The sequence below is a fragment of the Poeciliopsis prolifica genome, unplaced genomic scaffold (genome assembly GCF_027474105.1).
Source record: "Poeciliopsis prolifica strain line A6 unplaced genomic scaffold, Auburn_PproV2 SCAFFOLD037, whole genome shotgun sequence".
NCBI classification, from domain to species: domain Eukaryota; kingdom Metazoa; phylum Chordata; class Actinopteri; order Cyprinodontiformes; family Poeciliidae; genus Poeciliopsis; species Poeciliopsis prolifica.
The window spans coordinates 4,701,396-4,723,773 of record NW_026562412.1 but is presented as its reverse complement, the minus strand read 5'-3'; the positions used below and the strand labels follow the sequence as shown (position 1 = coordinate 4,723,773).

The window sequence follows — 22,378 nt, the reverse complement described above, 5'->3', positions numbered from 1 at the left end:
GAACCATTCAGCCAGTGATTGATTTTTAAAGTAGTTCATTAAAAACTGCAGGTTTAATTATTCACCAGCTGAGTGATCGTTTGACCTCTGACAGCACAAATCACACGCTCTGTATTGGTGATGCAATTGGGAGAAACTATTTAATCAATGATATCTACGGAAAAAACAGAAATAAAATCACGTGGTTATCTGCATGTGTTGTAGAAAACGAAAAGCTATTCCCGCACAAATCTCCTCCTGAGAAACGGAGCCGTGACGGAGAACAAAGGGAAACGATCTGTGAAACCTTGCAGCAAGGCCTACAGGACCGTCTTAAATACATACAGACCACAAAGCTTACAACAAACAGTGTACAATATGCACACTTAGGGAGGAGGTACAAAACTGAGAAGCTGGTGAAGATTAATGCAAATTTCACAACTATTTGTGTAAAGGTATAAATAACAGTTTTCCAGGTGCAGATCCATGAATTAACATCTTCATGAGAAGAAACTCTAAAATATTCCATCCGGGTCGAGGCCAGCTTTGTTGGACCTCCGTTTATTATCAAAAGTTTCACAAAAAAGGGAATTGTTTCTGGTTTTTTTTAATCTGCAGTACAAAGAGAGTCGTCTCACAGAAAAAGCAGTCCAAGCAACATTAGGTCAGTTCACCCAGAAGCAGAGGGAGGTCCTCCGGTTTTCCTGCCGGTTCTGGTCGTTCGGGGTCTTACTGGTTGTTTTTGGCTTTGGCGTGTGTGAGGATGTGAGACTTCAGGTTGGTCGACTGGGCAAATTTTTTGTTGCAGCCGTCGAAGGGGCAGACGTACGGGCGGTCTCCAGTGTGAATCCGCACATGAGTGCGCAGGTTAAAGTCCAGAGAGAAGCGCTTGCCGCATCCCTCAAACGTGCACTATAAGGAGGAGAGCGTAAACGTTTCCACTCACGTTTTCCCAAAACATCTTTTATTTGAAGTTTAGAAAGTAAAGGAACTCACTTGGAAAGGTTTCTCTCCTGTGTGGACCAACTGATGTCTCTTCAGTTTCGAACTCTCCACAAACGCCTTGCCGCATTCTGCACAGACGTGCACGCGAGGCCCGTGGGTGTGCAAATGCTTCCTCATCGCCGAGTTGTCCCTGAACATCTTGGTGCATCCCTGAAACAAAAACAAGAAAGATAATTCACAAAAAACAAGACGGACAACTCCTGGGACGGCTGCAAAAACCCAAAAGTATTTAGACTAATTTCTACTGCAAATATTGTAGTTTTCTTTACTTACAAGTCACTTTTTGAAAAGATAGGAGTTTGTTTTAAGTCAATAACTCCTTAATATTGATATAAAAATGCTAGTTCAACTAGCAGACTGTTTCCCTTTTAAAATGGGGAAAAATATCTTGAAATAATCTTTTGTTTTCATTAATATTAAGGAATTAATCACTTAAAATCTTCTGTCGTATTTCAAGTGTAATAAATATTTGCGCCAAAAAAAAAAAAAATCTTGTTTTTGCAGTTTACTGAATTTAAAATCTGACTCACTTTATGTGGACAGGCTATTGTCCTGGGTGCATCATCTTCTTTTACTTTTCTTGGCTTCATTCTGCAACATGAAATAGGTCACAATTATACCAGAACCCAAAGGTTGATTTATTGAAGGGTTTTAAATACAAACATAATCATAAGCAATGTAAACCCTAAAAAGAATATACACAGAAGTGTGATATTTTAAGTATGACTGAATCTTAAAATAAATAATAATGGAAATAAAAAGCAAATTCACAGAGGGCTCACTGCTGCCTTCACCATGTTTGCCTCACGTCACCTTTTTGAGTTTCGCACCAACACTTTTTTTTTTTTGGATGGGTTCTTACCGTGCAAACTCTGCCAGCTGCTTGGGGTCGGACAGGTCGATGCCCGGGATGCCTCCTGGCGGGAGCTTCTTTCCCGTCATATATTCAGAATAATCTGGAGGAGAGTTCTCCCCTGCGATCTGATCCTCGTGAACAATATCCTTCTTGTCATCTGAGCAAGAACGGGACAGAAAGAAACTGAAGATCAATCATCTGTTGCTTCTTAAATAGGCACTGAGTAAATGCTGCAGAGGTTAAGAAATTCAAATTCAACTTTAGTCACTTGTATTCAAACTGTAAAGTTCTTTAAATACAACATCCATATATCCATCCAGACTTTTTGTAAGGGAATAATAGACTGGTTTCCACTTTTAAGCACGATTAAAAGGCCAGATGCAAGTCTCATCGATGCACAAATAAATTTTAAATCCTGCAAAGGACGATTATTAGAAAATTTTTTAATGTGGAAGTTGAGTAAAACTCCATTGCACAATTTCTTAAGCAACAAGAAATATCTCAACAGTTTTAGTTGTAACTTGTAGTAGTTGTCAAATATGGACTTTAATATTTTAAAATATTTTTTAAATATACCTTGAGATTTATATGCATTACTTAGTTTATTTTTATATCTGCACTATCTTGTTTGTCGTTATATTATTTAAATTGATTAGCTTTCCAGAAAAGTCGACCCTAAAACATGATAGTTTACAGCTTTCATACAAAGGTCAAAGATTACGCTAATCACGTTGTTTTATCCATTTTAAACGTATTTTAATGTTTTTTTGTTATTATGAGATGCAAAATGTATCCGTTTTTGTTTAAATGTATTTATGGTTTGATTTTAAACCATAAATTTGAGATCAAAGCCTGAGAACTGTAAATTCCGAGGCGCCCCTGAAGGCATCTCTGGCTGCCGCTAACTGAACTGCGCCACAGCGGCCCAGCGGAGCTAGCAGCTACCGCTCCCCCTGTCGCCGCCATCTTCGTCGGCCAAATAAACGCCATTTTTTCGGGCCGCCATACTTTCTGGACCGGGGAAATATGGCGGCGCCCATTGACACATAAAACATGGCTTCCCATAAAAACAAACACTTTTCAGGGGAATTTTAAGTCGCTTTGAACCGTGGCAAAGCCTGAGACTTTAGCGGAGCACAAGGCCGCAGCTGGGCCCACTCACACCGAGAACAAAGCGAGATCAGCAGCTTGCAGGAACTCACCTGAAGCCCACATAGTAACAGAAAACTCCCCCTCCAAAGTCTTTATCTGGACCTGCTTCTGCTCCCACTTTCGGCCCATCTCTCCACCGCTCATGTAGCTCCTTTTGCCCGCTTTCTTCCCGCTTCCACTCTTCTTAACCCGGCCTGCGGACGTGCTTCTCCCGGCTACAGTAACCAGAGTGTGCTCGATGTAGTCCTCCTCAACGGCGGGGACGGGGATCAGGATTTGGTCTTCGTACCCGTCCTCCGTGTGCAGTTCCGAGTCCTCCTCGCCGACCACCTCCTCTCGGGTCTGCACCAGGATCACCTCCTGGTGCGAGTGGAGGTGGTGCGGATCATCCAGCGGTTGTAAGGCGATCATCGGCTGCTGTTCGCCGTCCTCCCCGACAACTGTCGTCTCGATGGTTTCCACCTCGATTTCATGAAGTTCGACTATTTCTGCTGGCATCTCCGACCCGTCCGTTTCGATATACAGGGTGTCCCCTGACGCCATGATAATCCTGATTCCTTTGCGTGTTTATCTGTAAATAATGTTATTTCTATCGCCTCCCCCCCGCTTCTAGCAGCTCTCTTCCTCCCACTCCGACAACAACTCTCTCCACTCCTCTAATCTCGTCGCCACAGTGCTCTAGTTTTTAAGTCTCGCGTGATTTGGATCAATAGTGAATTCTCTGTAGAATGCTTATCAGAATGTATTTTAATGACATTTAAGGCTTTGATTAGGCCATTCTGTGCATTTATTGGTGATTGGATAAAACAGAAACTTAATTTTCGTTTAAATGTGCAAAATGTATTTTGCATATTAAAATATGAATTAAATACTGTTTTTCAGAAATGGTAGAGTAGCCAAAAATTACACTCAAGTAAGAGTAGAACTATTTCAACATGTTTTTACAGAAATAAAAGTAATTAGTAACTTTGCGAAAAGTTCCTCAAGTGAAAAAATATTTGACTAAAAGGTTACTTAGTAACTGTGTAGTTAAAAACCCGAATTATTTAATTATTTAAATATTTTAAAGTCATGTAATCAGATTGACAAAAAATATTACATGTTCAAATGTTGGTATTTTAAAGGCTAAATTAAAACAAATATTACAAAATAAAATGTTATCTATTTTTTAAAAATACAGCTATTCTTACTTGAGTGCAATTTTCAAATCAACTTATTTCACTGAATACAAAACAAGGATGTTTTAACCAACGATTTACCAGATACAAACATTTCTAGCCTGTATATAAGTGGAGATACATTAAAAGGATACATTATCACTTGAATTATGCTGCAATGTCTTCAATAAATGACCTAATATAAGTTTAGCTTTTGTTCTTTCAAAAACTTTGCTTGGAACAAAGGTAAAATTTTAAATCTGTATTTCTATGTCAGAATTGTAGTTTATTTTTGACAAATGCATTAAAATACCAGAATTTACTCAAATTTATACTGGAATATTGACTTAATTTTTATTTATGTCAATAAACAAAAAATATTTTTGTTTGACAAAATAAACAAAAAATATTTAATTTTTAAATGTAATTTTTTAATTTTTTATTTTCTTTTGCAAAATATTTCAGTTACTTAGTACTTGAGTAATTTTACCAAATCCATTTTTTTATATATGGAGAGCAATTTCAGACAAAATAAGTGAATAATTATTTACTGTTTATTGTTATTGTTAGTTATTTATTTACTTATTTAAATAACTAAACATTGTTTATTTATTAAACATTATTAATGTTTGGTCATAAAGTAACATTTTTTCCGCTACTCTAACTTCTGGTAAAACTGACTCAAACAGGGACTTTTACATTTTGAGACCTTATTATCTTCTATCTGTAGGGGGCGCTGTTTCTCCTGTACACCTAACATTCAAACATCCATATTTAGTAAATATTTATTCAAATAACAAGTTACTAACGGTAATGCCTGATTTAAGATGTAAAATTGTGTCCTTTAACAGCCGAAAAGATAAAATTATGTACTTTTTTTTTTCCCCAAAAGGTATCCATCTCTGGCCACATATAAGCTTGAACAAATTAATTAATTTGTTTGCTAATTTATAAAGTCAGGTTATTATTATATTATTATAATTCATCATTATTATTAATGAATTAAAAATATTACAATTTATGAAATGACCTCTGTACACTCTGTAAGATATTTGTGCAAAATACTTGTCAAAATTGTGCTTTTTGTTTATCTATGAAACTAAAGAGTTTTTTCCTCATTTAATTCATAAATGTGAACTTTCCTCCATTCAACAAATGAATAAAAGATTAAATGAATGAGAATATTTTGAAATGACCTTGAAACTGATGAGTTTTAGAATGAGTGTAAAATGCAAAAACAATCTCCCCAAGTATTTGTGTCTAGTTTCACACACACACACACGTGTGTGTGTGTGTGTGTGTGTGTGTGTGTGTGTGTGTGTGTGTGTGTGTGTGTACACAAACATTTCTGATATATTAAATAAATGTCTTGTTCTCAGTCCTTCTCATTGTATCTCTTGGAGCTGATTGTCTCCTTCCGCCGCCGGTTGGGAGGAGACAATCACCGTTTGTTACCGAGTGGAAAACATCCAAGGAAGGCTCCGCTCATGTGAGCAGGTGCACAGGTAAGTGTGTTTCTCCCCCCGCCCTCTACCGGAGTGCCAAAGGGAGGCGCTTGAGATCACACCTGAACTTCAGAGCGGGTCCGCTCCTTTTTCTACCGCCGGATCGCCAAGCGGCTCCATGATGAGAAGTGGAATGGAGGCGGTGGAGAATGTGACTAGAAACAAAGGATTACGAGGTGTTTCTTAACGGACTCAGTGGATCTCTGGGATTTGACCAAAGAATAAATAATTTGACTTACTTCAAAAAAAAACGAATGAGAATATTTTGAAATGACCTTGAAACTGATGAGTTTTAGAATGAGTGTAAAATGCAAAAACAATCTCCCCAAGTATTTGTGTCTAGTTTCAAGTGCAAATATTCAAGTTTCAAGTGCAAATATTCTACAGTTACTTTTCAGCAAGATAAAGGAGCTTCTTTTGAAGTCAATAATTTCTTAATTTTGATGAAAAAAATTCTAAATCCACCGACAGATTATTTAGTTTATAACAAGGGAAATGTCTTTTTTTTACTTTCTGATCAATATTCAGGAATAAATTACTTAAAGTGAGATAATTTAGCTTTCTGATAAGTTAGTTTTGTGCTATTGCTAAGATATTTGTGCAAAATACTTGTCAAAATTGTGCTTTTTGTTTATCTATGAAACTAAAGAGTTTTTTCCTCATTTAATTCATAAATGTGAACTTTCCTCCATTCAACAAATGAATAAAATATTAAAATGAAGACAAATTGATAATCACTTCTCGATCCATAAATGAGTCAAAGGCATATTTCTATAGATGTTGATAAACACAAACCTTTTTACCTGGCAGTAAAATGTATCAATGACAACAAACATCAGAAATAAGCTTGTATTTACGCGTCCGCCTCCCGTCGCGCCGGCGTCCTAATGGGGCGGAGCCCTCCGCAACCTGCGCTGGTGGGTGTGCCCCGATACTGCGAGAGTTTTGATGACACACTGAACTCAGCAACGCCAGATTCCTGACACCGGGAGCGGAGAGGCAGCGGACCGCAGCCATGGGGAAGACAGGTGGGAGAGCAGACTTTGAGTGGGTCTACACCGACCAGCCGCACACCGCCCGCAGGAAGGAGATCCTGGGTAAGACCACAAAGTTTTCCCTCCTGCTGACTCTTGACTCTTGGCTTCATATTGTTCTCCACTTTACCCTGCTAATAGAAACACATCCGGTTAAACCTGTTTACTTGCTGTTGCTTAACGGACCACAACTGTAAAGTGATATAACCACACAGATTAAACCTTTTGAGTAAAAAATAAATGATTTAAATGCATTTGAATCTGAGGGGTTTTATCTTGTGGCTGGTGCTTTATCTATTTACTTACAAAATTGTGAAAAATAATTTTGCTTTCTTGATAAAAGTAACTTTCCTGCTCTTAAATGTCCAATTTGGGACAAAAATAAAATGAAATTGAGGGTAAAAACTCTTCGAGGCCTTTATGGCTCAAAGCTTATTTCTGGGCTTGTTGTGCAAATAAATACAAACACAAAGTTTACAACGAGCAGTGAAATAAGAACTCATGAAATGCATTAATGATAATAATCACAGTTTATTCTCTGTCGCTTCATCTTTTAAAGGTTTTTAAGCAACAATTTCCCATCAGATGCTGCTCCACATTTTTAAAAAACATACATAGTTTTCCATAGGGGGCGCCTTGAGAGCGGGCGCCACAATATGTCCGAATATTTATTTCTAGTTGGCATTTTCTGTGTTTAATAGCTTTTTGTGTGTTAAATCCTGGTGGAGAGCCTATAATATGTTGAATTATTTCGAAAAACAAAAATGATAACTTTCCTCCTTTTAAATATTAAATTGAGGAAGAAAAACAACAGTGAACCAAAAAGAAAAGACTTCCCAGTTCATACACTGAAGGTTTATTTGTGGTTAGAGATAAAAATTCAAACACACACAAAGAAAAACTTTAAATCTGTCAGTGAGATAAAAATCAGGAACAATCAGAAGTACACATGATTTGCAGCAGAATAACCAGTTTATGCTCCAGGCTCTTCATTCACTATTCACAGAATTTTCTTTGACATAATTTCACAAGAAGCTGCAAATGTTGGAATAATTTATTTTAATTGACATTTTGGGGTATTTAGCAGCTGCTTGTGCAGCAGTAAGTACCAAAGTCTCTGACATGATCAGGTTTAAGTTGAACCTGGTTTCCTCTTGCTGCAGCATTTCCAACTTTTCATGTTTTAAATTCTCTCTGCTCACAACTGAAAGCTGGAAGTGTTGATCCTCACTAATGAAAGGAACGGAGAAATGCAGGCTTTTTATTTTCCATTTTCTTCTTTCTTATACATTTTCTGGCCGCTGCGCCACCGGGCCGCTGCGCCACCAGCCGTTGCGCCCTCGGGCGTCTTTGCGCATTACCGCATCATGATGACGCACCGCGAGTCTTTCAGTGGGAGTTGAGGGAGGCTGCGTAAATCCTAACATGTTCGTGTATTTTCACACGATTTAGAAGCCATTAATGTATTTAGCAAAGTTTCTCTCCAAAGCTTCTGAAACATGAAATTTCAGGTCAACAAGGCGGCGACCTGGTGACGTTCACTTGATCCTGGTTCCGTTCCGTTGCTGCTTGGTCGCTCTGCTGTGAAATTAGCGCCTCCAGGTCTTTACTTGTCTGTTTTTTGCGCCTCCAAGACATGAATTATTCAAGATGTTCAGTTGTAATTATGACATCTGATGCCCGCGCGCGCGTGGCGAGGAGTTTCTCATTTTCCTATTGCGTGGAAGATAATGTGTCGCCCTTGAACAGAGCTGCCATTTATCTGAACCTTTTTCTTCATGCGCACAGGACGTTTATGAGCCGCTAATGACGTCACAAATGAACGTCTCTAGTTTGAAAGAATCACCTGAAATGTTAAAGAAAATGTTTTTTCTCTGACATGGTGCAGTAGAAATAAGATGATAACCTCAGTGTGTGTGTGTGGGTGTGTGTGGGTGTGTGTGTGTGTGTGTGTGTGTGTGTGTGTGTGTGTGTGTGTGTGTGTGTGTGTGTGTGTGTGTGTGTGTCCAGAGCCATTAGGAAGTTTAAACAGCCTTTTATGGAAGCTGGTTATTCATTTATCTTTATTCCTCCCTTGTGTCAACACTTTTAAAAATGTCTCTAAACTGAATGTCACATGTCTGATTGAAAACTCCCATCATGCATTGTGTTCATTTTCTGGTTTCTATGGATCTTGCACTCCAACACAGTAAATTTGGCAGTGTTAAAGCAACACCTATAGAGTTGAATTTAACACTGTTTCAGAGTCTATATGTTCCCTATCGGAATTGGTGTTAATGTTACTCTTTCAACAGTGTTACATTTTCAGAGTTAAATTTAACTCTAAATCGAGTAAAAATTTTACACTGGATAACACAATGTTAATAAAACTTAACACTCCTAGTCAAATAACTCTGATAAGAGTAAATATGATTCTAATCAGAGTTAATAAGTTACTCCATAATGGTGAAAAAACTACTCTGGTTCTCATGTTATTTAACACTGCATCGAGTTATTGAGAGCTTACACTGGAGGCTCATATAACTCCTATGAGTGTTAAACTGACTCCACTGTGTAGATAACTTACTCTTTAGCTGTGAAAAAACAACTCTGCACAGATAAATATGAAGTGCTATTTTTACACTTTTGTAGAGTGAAATGTACAACTGAATAAAAATCACATTACCACAGAAATGCATTTAACTTATTTATTGAATTAAAGCAGATTTTAATATCCATTGTTAACTTTTGTCACAGTAACATCACATGGTGTACATCCCATTGACGGCTCGAAGTTGACAGAGTACATTTAAGGCAAAGAGTTTTTCCATCCAAGTTACCATGAACGAACTATTTGTAGATACCAAACAAGTGCATTTGTGCAACTTAACTCTGCCCAACAAATAAAACACATAATGCCAAACAGATTTGGCAAACCTAGCCCGAATTTCTGCCACACGAGGACTTTCTTTCACTTTACCTACGTCTATATTGTACACAGTGGTCCTGATGAATGTGAACATGTTGCATAGCATGGGGTTGTATGTTGTGGCAAACACGTAATGTGCCTTAAACAGTTCATCAAAAGCACCAAGAGAGGATGTTGACCTGCAAGCAATGGCATTCTTGTCAAGGATGATGAAGAACTGGTGGGCTACTTTCTTCCTCCGTCCCACAGCAAGGAGATAGGGTTGTGTGCTCGTCGTGATGGCATCAAGATGTTCTTGGATGTTGGTTCCTATCTGTGGGGGGAAAAAAGAAAAAACAATATAATTACAAAGCTCCAATGTTCCACAAAAACAGATATATGGAAAAACAGCATTTTACTATGTGATATCACCGTAAAACTGAAATCCTCCCAGTGAAACAACCTCGAGTATAGCATAAAATAAAATTTGCAACAAATACAAACCTTCTTGAAGACCACAAGACGCTTCTCTGCTTTGGGAGGCAGATACCTTCCCTGGTCTCTTACGACCCAAGGCAGAGGGGGGAATCAGGTGTAGCAGCAGCAAAATCAATGAGAGGTCACAGTCCCAACCTGTGAAAAGAAACATTTGATGTTGAATTGACCATCAAAACCTAGTGACTACACAATTTAAATTATGTGAACATCACTAAGTGAAGCTCACACAATAATTAAATTCTACATATTGTTGAAAGTCATCCTTACTCATGTCATCATCCACTTCTATCCTCAGGAGTATCAGCTGCCAGGAGAAGTTCTTCAAGGTCACTGGTGGTTGGAAGCTTCCTGCATTGTTGGATGATCTTTGTCTTGAACGTGGTCGTCCATTTTTCCAGAAACTTGCCAGACACATCTTCTCCAAACATCAGGACAAAATCCTGCTCCACCTAGGATGTAGATAGTAAAAAGCTTAAAACATTTCCCAGATGATTGTTAGTTAACTAACAATCATTTAATGATTATTTTTGACGATTAATCAGATTCTTAAAAATGTCTCATTCTGCAAGTTTTTCATGTAAACCTTTTTCTACAACTTTAGAACTGCATTAAAACAAATTTATTTAGTTTTTAAATAAGAAAATAATTTCATCTGATAATTTAATGATCATTTATAGCAAAGGATGCAAAAACATAAAAATAGGAAAAGCTCCATCAATGTAGTGAAGGACTGACCTCCAACTGACCAGCAATGACTCAACAAAAGATGCTAAATAGATTTTCTTTACATAATTTGAACAAAGTGAAGCTAAAACTTTCCCTCTGGAGTTTTGGATAAAACATATTTACAAACTTTTTCTTAAATTCATCTTAACTCTATATATTTTCTGCATGTTTTTTGCACAATTATTACTATGAATATGTTGTTCTTTCATACTGACTCTTTTTGAGTTAGTATATTCAATCGATCAAGCTGATTGATCCTGATTAATCAGATTAATCAATTCAGCCCTACCTAAAGTGTATTTAGTATTGACAGAGAACAGAGGGTTTGGTCCACAACAGTGTAATTGAAAATAAACCCTTATGTGCCTGTTTAACCTGAATTTGCATAAAGTCGTGAAACTGGGAAACAATAAACAAATCAGGAGCCTTAATTTGCATCCCGGCCCCCGTCATGGCCGCCATGTGAGGGCTTTCCCCGCCAGATTCCTGACTCTCCTTGTAGTTCCTGCTGGGTGCGGTCAGTCAGGACAACAGATCCAAACTTGTTTGCCCAACCAGCGGATTAAATTCCATGAAGCAATCCCACTTATGCCTTTTGTCAGTGGATTTTCCAACAGCGACAGTTTAACTCTGTTATGTCCTTCAGCAAAGCAACACCTCTACCAATTAAAGCCGACTTTTGTCAGCAGGATTTTCCCAGGAGAAAGGCGGCAACCTGGCAATACGGGCTCCTTCTGAAATGGACTTAATTAATCCCAGAGCTGCAGCGATGACCAACTAATTATTTTCTTTGCATCAAGAATTTTACCTGTTATATATTTGAATTTCTTCTGTTTTTCTGTAAATGCTTTTTCACGCCACTGTTTCAGTGAGATATTGTCACATAATTTGAAGCTGACACTGCCACTTGAGTTTTGTACATAATGTACTGACTTTTGTACAGTTTCGGATTAATTATTGCTCAGAATATGTTGTTCTATCAACAGCCTTTTTTTGAGTCTGCAAACTCCAGTTAATGATTAATTGACTGCTAAATTATTTTTAGAAATCGATTAATTGCGATTAATCTGATTAATCATGATTAATTTCTTACTTCAGCAGCTAAATTGATTAACCAATGAATGATCAGACCACCAAAGGTTCATAATTGATTATTTTTTTATCAGAATCTGAGCTAGGTGAAGCTAAAACTATGCCACTTAAATTTTGGGTATGATATTGTTCTTTTTAAATTCTATCTTAAACGCAAAATGTACATATTTTGTACAGTTTTGGTTAGATTATTGCTCAGTCTGTTGTTCTTTCTGCAAATTGTCTGTTTTGAGTCTGTATCCTCCAGTTAATGATTAATCAATTACTAAATTAGTTGACAATTATTTCATAAATGTTTTAATCGCAATGAATCAGATTAATCATGATGGAATAAATTATTTCATCAGCTAAATCAATAAACTCATTAATATTTAGACATCAAGAGGTGCTAAATTTGAAACAAGTGAAGCTACAACTTTACCATTTTAGTTTTAGATCGAATATATTTACAAAAAATGTTTTTATTTAACCTTAAATGCAAAATTTATATATTTTTGTACAGTTTTTACTTAATTACTGCTCTCTATGTTGCTCTTTCAAGCAAATTGCTTTTTTTTTGTTTTCAACGATTAAAATCCTACTGAATCGATTAAAGCTTATTTGAACAATTGATTAATCGTGATTAATTTGATTAATCGTGATTAATTTGATTAATCGTGATTAATTTGATTAATCGTGATTAATTTGATTAATCGTGATTAATTTGATTAATCATTTCAGTGTGTCCTTCCTGTGTTTGTATTCTCAGCCAAATATCCAGAAATCAAGACCCTGATGGGTCCGGACCCCCAGCTGAAGTGGGTTGTGTCCGGATTGGTGCTGACCCAACTCGTCGCCTGCTACCTGGTGCGCGACCTCTCCTGGAAGTGGATCTTCTTCTGGGCCTACGGCTTCGGCGGATGCATCAACCACTCGCTGACTCTGGCCATTCACGACATTTCTCACAACGTGGCCTTCGGGAACAAGCTCGCGAAGTGGAACCGCTGGTTCGCCATGTGGGCCAACCTGCCCATCGGGCTTCCCTACTCCGCCTCCTTCAAGAAGTACCACATCGACCACCACCGGTACCTGGGCGGCGACCAGCTGGATGTGGACATCCCAACGGAGTGGGAGGGATGGTTCTTCTGCACGCCGGCCAGGAAGGTCGTCTGGCTCTTTCTGCAGCCGTTTTTCTACGCCTTGAGGCCGTTGGTGGTCAATCCCAAACCGGTGGGTCCGATGGAGATCCAGAACACGGTGGTTCAGCTCCTGGCAGACGCAGTCATCTTCTACTTCTGGGGAATAAAGCCGATTGTTTACCTGATTGCCGGGTCCATTTTGTGCCTTGGGATCCATCCGTTCTCTGGACACTTCATTGCGGAGCACTACATGTTTCTGAAGGGACACGAGACGTATTCGTACTACGGGCCGCTGAACTTCCTCACCTTCAACGTTGGTTACCACATGGAGCACCATGACTTCCCCAGCATACCTGGCAGTAAACTACCTCAGGTGAGTCTCGGGCTAATCATCCGTTATACGGCAGCAGGTGAACTTTGGACTACACTCAACATTTCCAACGTAGATATTAACCGACTGGAAGCACAATCTGACGTTTTATGAGTCGCAAATATTGTCTTAACGTTTCTCTGCAAAAACAGGAAGTCTCACCAAGTATTAGATTCTGGTGCAAATATCTCAGCACACTTTAAATCATTAAAACTGACCTACAGTAACTTTTAAGTAAGACACAGGAGCTTGTTTTAACTTAATAATCCCTCAATATGAATAAACACTAAATCCACTTATAGCAAGACGTTTCCCTGACAACCAGAACAATCAGCCACTGGAACTACAACTGGGTTGCTAGGCGACGGGGTTGGCGTGGCTGCGGTTGCTAGGTAACGGTAGAGTGCCCTTCTTGTTGTATCTATTCTACCACTGGAACCAGGAGCCACTTAATATCGGCTTTTCCTTCAATATTAAGGAATAATTCACTTAAAATAAGCTGCTATGTGTTGTTAAGTTTAAGTTTTGTTTGTCTTATTTCCACTGTACTGAGATATTTGCACTAAAAAGTAGATTAAAAGTACTTGGTAGTACTTTATTCAAAATGTTGCACAGAAATGATAGTTTATTTGTCTTTGAGAGGATCGACTTGCATTATTATTCCTTTGCAATCACATTACTTGAACATTTTAAAACAACTATATTATTGTTCATCAGAATGACTTCTGGGATAATTTCTCATCAGCTTCAGTGTTTCAGATACTTTGATTAGGACATTCTGAACCTTATTTTTTGGAGATTCAGCTTCACGGTTTACAGGTCCTGAAAATCCTTGAAAATGCTTAAAGTTTCATTGAGGTGTTTGAAGGTTTGGAAAGTTTTTGATTTCTGCTCAATGTCCTTGAAAGTATTTGATTTTTTTTGTAATAAAAATGAATGTAATGTTTAATTAAAAGCTTAAATTTGGAAAATTCCATCTACGGTTTTACATATCTAAAAATAAAATAATTTTTGTCACATTTTGAAGTCAAATCAGATTAAAATTTAGATTTTAGCTCATATATTTGCTAAATGCCAAGATTCTTAGCATTATTATTATTATTATTAACAGTAAAAAATGAGAGGACAGAGTCATGAATTGAGACTGTCTCTTCAGTTTATTTGTCTTATTTATGTTTTATCTCCAAAATGTTAGAAAATGTTTGAATTTTAAAGCGGAAAAAGTCAAACTCTGAATTTGAATGTGAACTTTTAAGAAGTAAATAATCTTTTATTTGCTCAGTTTCTCTAAATCCAATCTAATGTTCCATGACTAACATCTGCAGTTAAAATGTTGGACTTTTGAGGTTTTTCTAAGCTTCTTGTTGTTTTTTCAGGTGAAAAGGATCGCAGCAGAGTATTACGACTCGCTGCCGCAGCACACTTCCTGGTTCCAGGTGCTGTGGGACTTTGTGTTCGATGAAAACATCGGCCCTTACGCCAGAGTCAAACGGGAGTACAAGCTAAGCAAGATGGAGTAGATTTCTAGTGATATTTATTTAGAAAAGTTAAATAAAGCTGTTATTCTGCTACTTACACTGCAGACACACAAAATCTTAGAGTATTTTATTCTAGTTTCTAGTGCAAATGTCTCAGGACACTTGAAAAAAGATAAAACTAACTTACAACTAACTTTTCAAGATATAAGAGCTTTTTTAAAGTTAATCATTCTTTAATGTTGATGAATAAATGTTAGTTTCACTGGCAGATTATTTTACTTATAAAAAGAGAAAATGTCTTATAGGAATTATTGACATCTTGCTAAAAAGCTACTGATATGTTAGTTTTGTATGATGGCGTGTTGAGGTCGTAGACAAAAAAAAAAAAAAGATTACATTTCTGCCAAAAAACTCAGAAATTTTCTTGAAAAATCTCGGGAACTTCTGAGTTTGTAAAATCAAGAAATGTCAGAAAAAAATACTAATACAATTGAAAAGTCAAATGTTTTGTAAAGAAAAAAACATAAAATTTTCTAGAAAAAACATGGAAATTTCTGAGTCTCAAAAGTCAAAAACATTTAAAAATAAGACATTTTTAAAATACATAATTCCTTAATATTAATGAAAATGTTATGACATTTTGCTATTAGCAAAAACTGGAACTTTACCATCATGAAAAGTTACTAATAATTTAGTTTTGTCTTATTTAAAGTGAACTGAGATATTTTCAGTTGAATCAAGACAAAAATACTTGATTTTGTGTTTTGCAGTGTAGCTGAAAAACGTTTTCGCTCCTGTTGTTTTGTAACAGTTGATGTGTTCATAGTCGCTGCGTCGCAACCGTGACATATTACACTGTCACGGTTTATCCTGAAAGATGAGATTATTAATCCCACAACACTGGAGCAGATTATGGTTGCTGGGCAGAACGAAGCTGAAGAGGAATGCAGCGTTGATACTTTGAGTGAGAGGAGCTTTTCTTCAGTGACGCTTCGTTTTGCTATAATTCATAAAAATCTGACTGGAGCCGCAAAACCAAACATGAAAAAACATAAATCCATCAGGATTACAGTTTCCTGGTTGTATTTTTATTATTCATAGTCTGGAGATATTATCTTGTTAATATAAATAAATACGTTTGATGCTATTTTATTGCTTGATATGTGAAAAGATGAATTTTGTAAAATCTTGAAGAGCAAGTTGATATTTTGGAATAAAACTTTTATTCCTCATTTCAATGTTTCTGAGTAAAGCTTCGTTTTTATTTACTAATTCGTGGTTTTATTTTTTTTGGAGTGAGTTTCTTTAACAGATATTGAGCCAGTTTTCACATTTCTGATCATCTTCTTATTGATTTTTTTTATTCCTACAGCGAATTTGCAGTTTTTGCAGTTCTGCACTGCAAAAACACAAAACCTTACAAAGTATTTTTGTCTCATTTCCAGTGAAAATATCCCAGTTCACTGGAAATAAGACAAAACTACCTTTGATGTAACTTTTCAGAGCTTAATTCACTAAAAACCTTTGAAGAACTTTTCCATCCATATTATTTACTTAAGATCATTTTAAATTACTTTTGTTTTATGTCAAATTTAATGAAATATTTGCACTAGAAATGACAATACTTGGTATGATTTAGTTTTTGCAGCGCATTATTGAAATCAGCTCATTAAGTAAAACAAAATATACATTAATGTAGTAATAATGCACTGCAAAACCAAGTTTGTGTGGTCTAGTTTCTGACATATTACACTGAAAACAAGGCAAAAACTCATTTACAAGTAACTTTTCAGCAAGATGTATCGCTTTTTTAAAGTCAATTAATGATTTTAAAAAGTTCTAGTTCCAGGTTATTTCACTTACAATGTGGGAAAAGAAATTTTGAAAGTGGTTCTTAAAAAACACTGAAACAAATTTCTTGCTGAAACTTTAAGTATGAATTTGTTTTGTCTTATTTAAAGTGTACAGAAATATTTAAAGATTGTTTTTCAGTGTACTTATAGTGTCTAATATGTGTGAAAGTGACTGAAATACACAAATTGACTGAGATTTAGTTTGAATTGGAATAAATTTACTTCCAGCTTTTAAATGAGAACGATTCGAGCGCAGACAGAAACGCCAAACCTTCGTTTCACTCGGCTGCAGATAAAAACGCAGCGATTCGTTTCCACCCACATCATCACAGTCAACATCTGACCTACAGCAAAACGGGGAACCTTCGTAGAAACAAACGTATCACCATGTATATAGATTTTTAATTACGTTTGGAACCAAATAGAAAACAGACGGAGGGAGGTTCATGCATACTGGGAGGTTCACAAAGCGAAGGATGACCAGTAAAGATCGTTCCACACGGAGAGGAAAAACACATTTACACCCATCAGGCTGCTTCAGCGAGCGATTCCCAACGTTTCTCCAGCCGCACTGCAAAACATCAACCTTACCAAGGGTTTTATTCTGCAAATAACTTGGAATAAGAGAAGTGACTTCAGAAAGATGTGAGCTTTTTAATCAATTCCTTATTGTTGAAAAATACAAGTTCAAAAGTCAAATTATTGACTTAGGAAAAATGTTTGAGTTTCAAAAGTTTGGAAATTTTCTGAAGTCTGAAACTCAGAAAAATCAAAAATTTCCTGCAATTTTTTTTACTTTTGGAGCTCAAGATTTTTTCAAGAACATTTCTGAGATTAACCTCAAAATTTCTTTTTTATCCCGTAAAGTTTCAGGAAAAATTTTCAATATTTACTTTAAAAAAGTCTTTTTTTTTCAAGAACATTTCAGAGATAAATTCAAAATTTAATGTTTTTTTCAGTAGGTTTTTGGGAAAATGTTTCAATATTAAGGAATTAATAACTTTTAAAAAGCAGAAACTCAATAATGTCTTATTTTGAGGCTCAGAAGTTTCCAAGTGTAGAAGCTTGTTTTAATAATTAATTCCTTAATATTGAGGAGAAGTTTTTAGATTATCTGAAGAAAAAAAAGCCTTTTTATAAGCTAAACGTTTTCATCAATATTAAGGACTTGAATATTTAAAACAAGCTGCTATATCTTACCGAAAAGTTACTTGTAAGTTAGTTTAATTATATTTTAAGCTTACGTAGAAACTAGACAAAAATACTTGGTAAGGTTTTGTGTTTTTGCAGTGTAAACAGGCTGCACTTCTAAATGTTCTGAGATTAGAGGTAATTTTCATCTATGGAGAGAAAAGATTAGACGTACAACACCAGTATGACCAGTATGAGTAAAGTTATAAAATGTTTTTTTGTTTTAAATATGCCGTTAAAGAGCGAGAGTGTCTGCGGCTGCAGCTTCGCCCGTTTTGTGCTTGTTCTCATGAAATGTTCAGGGAGAAAAACGAACCGAAAGCGACCATAGAAAATATAAAAGCAGACAGAAATGGTGTGCAAGATTCCTTTGTCCTTCTCTAATACCAAGTAATACTCATTGTCATCGACAGCATCATCATTATCACCACAGTTTTAAATAATAAAACAGTAAAAACTTAGAAAACAAAAATATTTTCTTCATAAGACTCAACAGAGACAAAAAAAGCTGCAACACTGGGCTGACTGAGTCTAGGTGCACAGAGAGGACCACAACACCGAACTCAGTACAAACGTCTCTTCACTTCTAGTCCGGGTTTCCTCCTTTCCTTAAATTAATCACAACATCTCAGTCTTCCCCGCTTCCTTTTTGCTGTCCAGCAGACTTAAATGTTGCCGCAACGTCTCTGCAACAGAAACATTGAGAGAACATTCCCCGGTCCTCGTGTCTGTGCATCTGCGCGTCCGTCCTCCGTCTGCCGCGTCTTCGTCCGCCTGGCGGGACGGGATTAGGATGTGCTGATTCTGCCGATTTCATGTCTGATGGCTGCAAGAAACCAAACGGAGAGAAACTGAAGCAGCTTATCTGACTGTCGGATTGGACGAGTTTATAGGAATCGAACTGCAGCGACGAAGACGGTGCACTGCAAAAACAGAAAGTCTTACCAGGTAATTTTATTCTAATTTCTAATGCAACTTGCCTGGAATACTTGAAATAAAACAAAACTATGGAGGTGGGTTGGAAACATTGCAAAAAGGAAAAAGAAAAGAATAAACGTTTGCCCAAAAATGCAGAAATTTTTAATCAATTCAATAAATTTTATAGCAAAAAAAGTTGAAAAGTTTAAAATTTGCTAGAGAAAACCCCACAAATTTTGAAATTAATGTTTGAAATAAAAAAGTTCCCCAAATTTGAGATTAACATCAGAAACTGTCTATGAACAAACCATGAGAATTTAATTTTTTAAAAATCCATTAAATTTTTAAATTAATCCCAAAAAATTTCACTAAAGAAACTCAGAAATATAAGTTTGATAAGTAGAACATTTTCTAGAAAAAAAATCCCTCAACTTTTGATTTTTGTCTCGGAAATTGTCTACAAAGAAAAAAAAAATTCTGAGTTTGAAAAGTGGAAAATTTTCTAGAGGAAACAAATGTTTGAGGTAAATCTAAAAATTCTTCTGAGTTTCAAATGTAAATTTTTTTTAATAGAAAATTTTTAAAATTTCTCTTTTGAAGCGTTCTGAGTTTCTTCTCGCAAACTTTTCACTTTTCAAACTCAGAAATGTCAAAATTCTCCTAGAAAATCTAAATTTCCTGGTGAAAATTTATAAATTTTTTCTAATAACAACCCAAACATGTGTTAAAAAACTAACTTAAATGTAACTTTTCAGGAAGATACAGAAGCTTCTTTTAAGCAAATAATTTCTTAATATTGATAAAAAACATAGCAGGTCAAACTGATTATTTTACTTTTGCCCAAAAAAATTAAAACGTGAAATAATCTGCAGTCGAACTTGTACTTTTAAAGATTATTTTTACCAATATTAAGTTTTTTTGTAAGACACAAGCTCCTCTGTCTTGATGTTAAGTTACTTCTAAGTTATTTTGGTCTTTTTTCAAGTGCACGACAATAATTGGACTAAAAAAGTAAACCAGAAACACTTGGTAAGAGTTTGTGTTTTTGCAGTATAAAGATTTTTGCAGAGAAAATAATAATTCCTCAATATAGATAAAAAATAACTGGATTATTTGCAGTAAGGCATTTTTTTGTCGCTTACCATTAATGATTTCATCTTTCACCTTGTGCAGCTCGCGCACAACTTCATCCAAAATTTCCTATAAACAAGCAAATAAAATCTATGTGAGCTAATTTTCCAGTAAATCCAGTTGACTCTGATGGGATCACCTGTTTCATCCTGTCGAATTCCGTGTCGGCTTCGCTGGTGCTGCCGATGGGTCTCACTCTGAAACACAAACCGGATTTACTCTCCGCCGCTCGTTAACTCATAACGGCTTCATTCTCAGCCTGCTCACCTGGACACCAGCGAGGATTTGTCTGCAGAGTTGGACCGCTCCCACGGCTTCTTCAGAGCGTCTGCAGAAATACGCGCAAACTGAATTAGCATCGGAAAAATTACCGGTTGTAAAATAAATACACTTTTTTTCAAAGGTCCAAAACTACTGAGAACTGTAACAACTTTATTTTAAAGCGAATATTCTCTTTTTTTTAATTGTTAGTTCAAAACATTCAAGAAATTATTATAAGCACATATATTACAGTTTTAGAGGAAAAACTGTTTTATGTGTTCACTGCAAAAACAGAAAATCTTACCAAGTAGTTTGGGTTAATTTGAATGTTAGTGTTTTAGTTCAATGTGGTAAAATTAGCTTCCAAGTAACTTTTCAGCAAGTTTTATGTAAATATTTCCTTAATATTGATAAAAAAAATAACTAGATTATTTTCACTTGTAGCAAGGAATTTTCCCACATTGTAAGTGAAATAATCTGCCAATAATCTGCTTTTTCATCAACATTAAGAGATTATTGACTCAGAACAAGCTAGAAAAGCTATTTGTAAGTTATTTGCGCTATATAAATCATAAATACTCGGTAAAACTTTGTGTTTTTGCAGTGCGCGCATGAAAAATCTCACAGAAGTGCACAGTTGGTGAAAGCATGTAAATAATGAAGGCATTCCCAGCAGAGGTCAATTCTGAACGATTCTGCTCTGGTTTTGTTGGCTGTGCGATGAAAGCAGAGGAAACCAGTGCATGCTTTGAAAGAACAGAACAAACCGTCGTACCAGCCCATTTAATCTGGTTCCAGTAATGTTTTTTTATTATTATATCAAACTATCCAGTTCAGGCTTCATAAGAAACACTAATGAAGCCTGGCTAAGCTAACATGAGCTATGCTTACTTTTTATTTTATGACAAATTTGATGTAATCAGAACCTTTCTAATCACGTTTCTTGTTAAATTAAGATTAAATCATCTGAGGAATTAATCCAACATCTGGAAAATGTTTTCTTTGTAACCTTGACCTCAAAATATGAAAAAAAGAGGCTGGATGCTGAGCGTTATCCCGTACCTGTTGAGTTCTGCTGACCCGGCCCTCGACCACCTGAATCATCCTGTAAAAAAAAAAAAAGTAATTTCTAATAAAATATTGTTTTTCTAAGAAGAAGATGACAGCGGTTCTGATATTTTGATCTCTTATTTCACCAAATAATTCAATATTTCATCCAAATCTTTCACATGCGGAAAATATAACATGGCATAGAAACAACTTTTAGCCACGGAAAAATTAAAGATGGCAGTTTTTCAAGATGGCCACCGTGATCGTCATACTGATTTTGACAATACTATAACTGGTTACTGTATGGATAGGATGACCAACGTAGTAAACATGTAATGTAAAATAAAGTTAATTAAAGTTATGAAACATTTTACGGCATTAAATGGTTTAAAAGGCTGAAAAACAGCAACCATTTTGCAAAATGGCCGTCATTTTGGAACTCAAATGGCTAAATATGACAAACATACGACCTGAGGAGTGAGCATGCTAAAATGCATCATCTGAACTCTGGACTATAAAGAAACTTTATAGATTTTTGTTAAAATGTGCAACTTACTTCGTCAGGTTTCTCTGAAGCTTTTCGTCTAAGAGAGAACAAGGGAAGAACGGTTTGAACTCCAGGAATAAACATAAACACCGTTTGCTAAATGCAGACTGTGCTTCCTGCTTCATCGAACTGTTGATGCTTTACCTGCGAGCTAGTAAGGCATTCATCTCCTGCATAAGCCCCTCTCCGCCGCCGCCGCTGCCACCACTCGACCGGTTGGAGTCACATTTACCCCCGGAGCCGGGTGGGCTGCTCTCATCCTGGAGGAAGTGTTGAAACAACACGGAGGTCAGCAGAGGTCACCAGAGCCACTTAGTGGAGGGAAATTGTGGTTCCTGTGGCTAATTAAGCAGTTGTAGAAACTAGAGATGAATGTCAGTGGAGAACATCTTAAACTCAGATTAAAGGGTTTTAGAGTCTGAATGGTTTATTTAAGGTCATCTCACAGCTTAATCTGGATTTTTTTTAAATGCTCTTGGATTGAAAAATCCTTGATATTAAATGTGATTTAATATGCTTCTTTGAACAGGTTGGTTGCTAGGTAACCGGCCGGGCTTCTGGCGTTGCTTG

The 22,378-nt window shown here is 36.3% G+C and overlaps 3 protein-coding genes across 7 annotated transcripts in view; 1 reads left to right on the top strand and 2 right to left on the bottom strand.

The window, feature by feature from the left end:
- Positions 1–18: 18 nt before the first annotated feature.
- Positions 19–3,654, bottom strand: yy1a (YY1 transcription factor a). The gene is made up of 5 exons (XM_055053449.1): positions 3,043–3,654; positions 1,847–1,997; positions 1,515–1,575; positions 976–1,134; positions 19–891 (listed from the first exon to the last, which is right to left on the bottom strand). Exons 1-5 carry the CDS (start codon positions 3,533–3,535, stop codon positions 709–711), a joined length of 1,047 nt encoding a protein of 348 aa, XP_054909424.1. The 5' UTR covers positions 3,536–3,654; the 3' UTR covers positions 19–708.
- Positions 3,655–6,616: 2,962 nt separating this feature from the next.
- degs2 (delta(4)-desaturase, sphingolipid 2) lies at positions 6,617–16,095 on the top strand. The gene is made up of 3 exons (XM_055053252.1): positions 6,617–6,751; positions 12,640–13,382; positions 14,756–16,095. Exons 1-3 carry the CDS (start codon positions 6,670–6,672, stop codon positions 14,897–14,899), a joined length of 969 nt encoding a protein of 322 aa, XP_054909227.1. The 5' UTR covers positions 6,617–6,669; the 3' UTR covers positions 14,900–16,095.
- An 811-nt stretch (positions 16,096–16,906) lies between these two features.
- The window catches only part of evla (Enah/Vasp-like a), a 38,965-nt gene continuing 33,493 nt past the window's right edge, over positions 16,907–22,378 (bottom strand). For all 5 annotated transcript variants that reach the window (XM_055053249.1, XM_055053248.1, XM_055053247.1 and 2 more), the window contains 7 exons: positions 21,953–22,068; positions 21,818–21,845; positions 21,274–21,316; positions 20,218–20,278; positions 20,090–20,147; positions 19,962–20,019; positions 16,907–18,727 (listed from right to left, as the gene is read on the bottom strand). In XM_055053249.1, coding sequence (XP_054909224.1) covers positions 18,690–18,727; positions 19,962–20,019; positions 20,090–20,147; positions 20,218–20,278; positions 21,274–21,316; positions 21,818–21,845; positions 21,953–22,068 — 402 coding nt within the window. In that variant the 3' untranslated portion in view covers positions 16,907–18,689. The remainder of the gene's footprint in view (positions 18,728–19,961; positions 20,020–20,089; positions 20,148–20,217; positions 20,279–21,273; positions 21,317–21,817; positions 21,846–21,952; positions 22,069–22,378) is intronic.

Bases quoted from the DNA above. Each gene is read 5' to 3' on its own strand.
- yy1a (XM_055053449.1), bottom strand. From the start codon at position 3,535: ATGGCGTCAGGGGACACCCTGTATATCGAAACGGACGGGTCGGAGATG. The intron at 1,576-1,846 runs GTAAGAACCCAT...TTCATGTTGCAG, and splicing joins CAGCTGGCAGAGTTTGCACG to AATGAAGCCAAGAAAAGTAA. The intron at 1,135-1,514 runs GTGAGTCAGATT...TTTTTGTTTCAG, and splicing joins CAATAGCCTGTCCACATAAA to GGATGCACCAAGATGTTCAG.
- degs2 (XM_055053252.1), top strand. From the start codon at position 6,670: ATGGGGAAGACAGGTGGGAGAGCAGACTTTGAGTGGGTCTACACCGAC. The intron at 6,752-12,639 runs GTAAGACCACAA...TTGTATTCTCAG, and splicing joins CCGCAGGAAGGAGATCCTGG to CCAAATATCCAGAAATCAAG. The intron at 13,383-14,755 runs GTGAGTCTCGGG...TTGTTTTTTCAG, and splicing joins CTGGCAGTAAACTACCTCAG to GTGAAAAGGATCGCAGCAGA.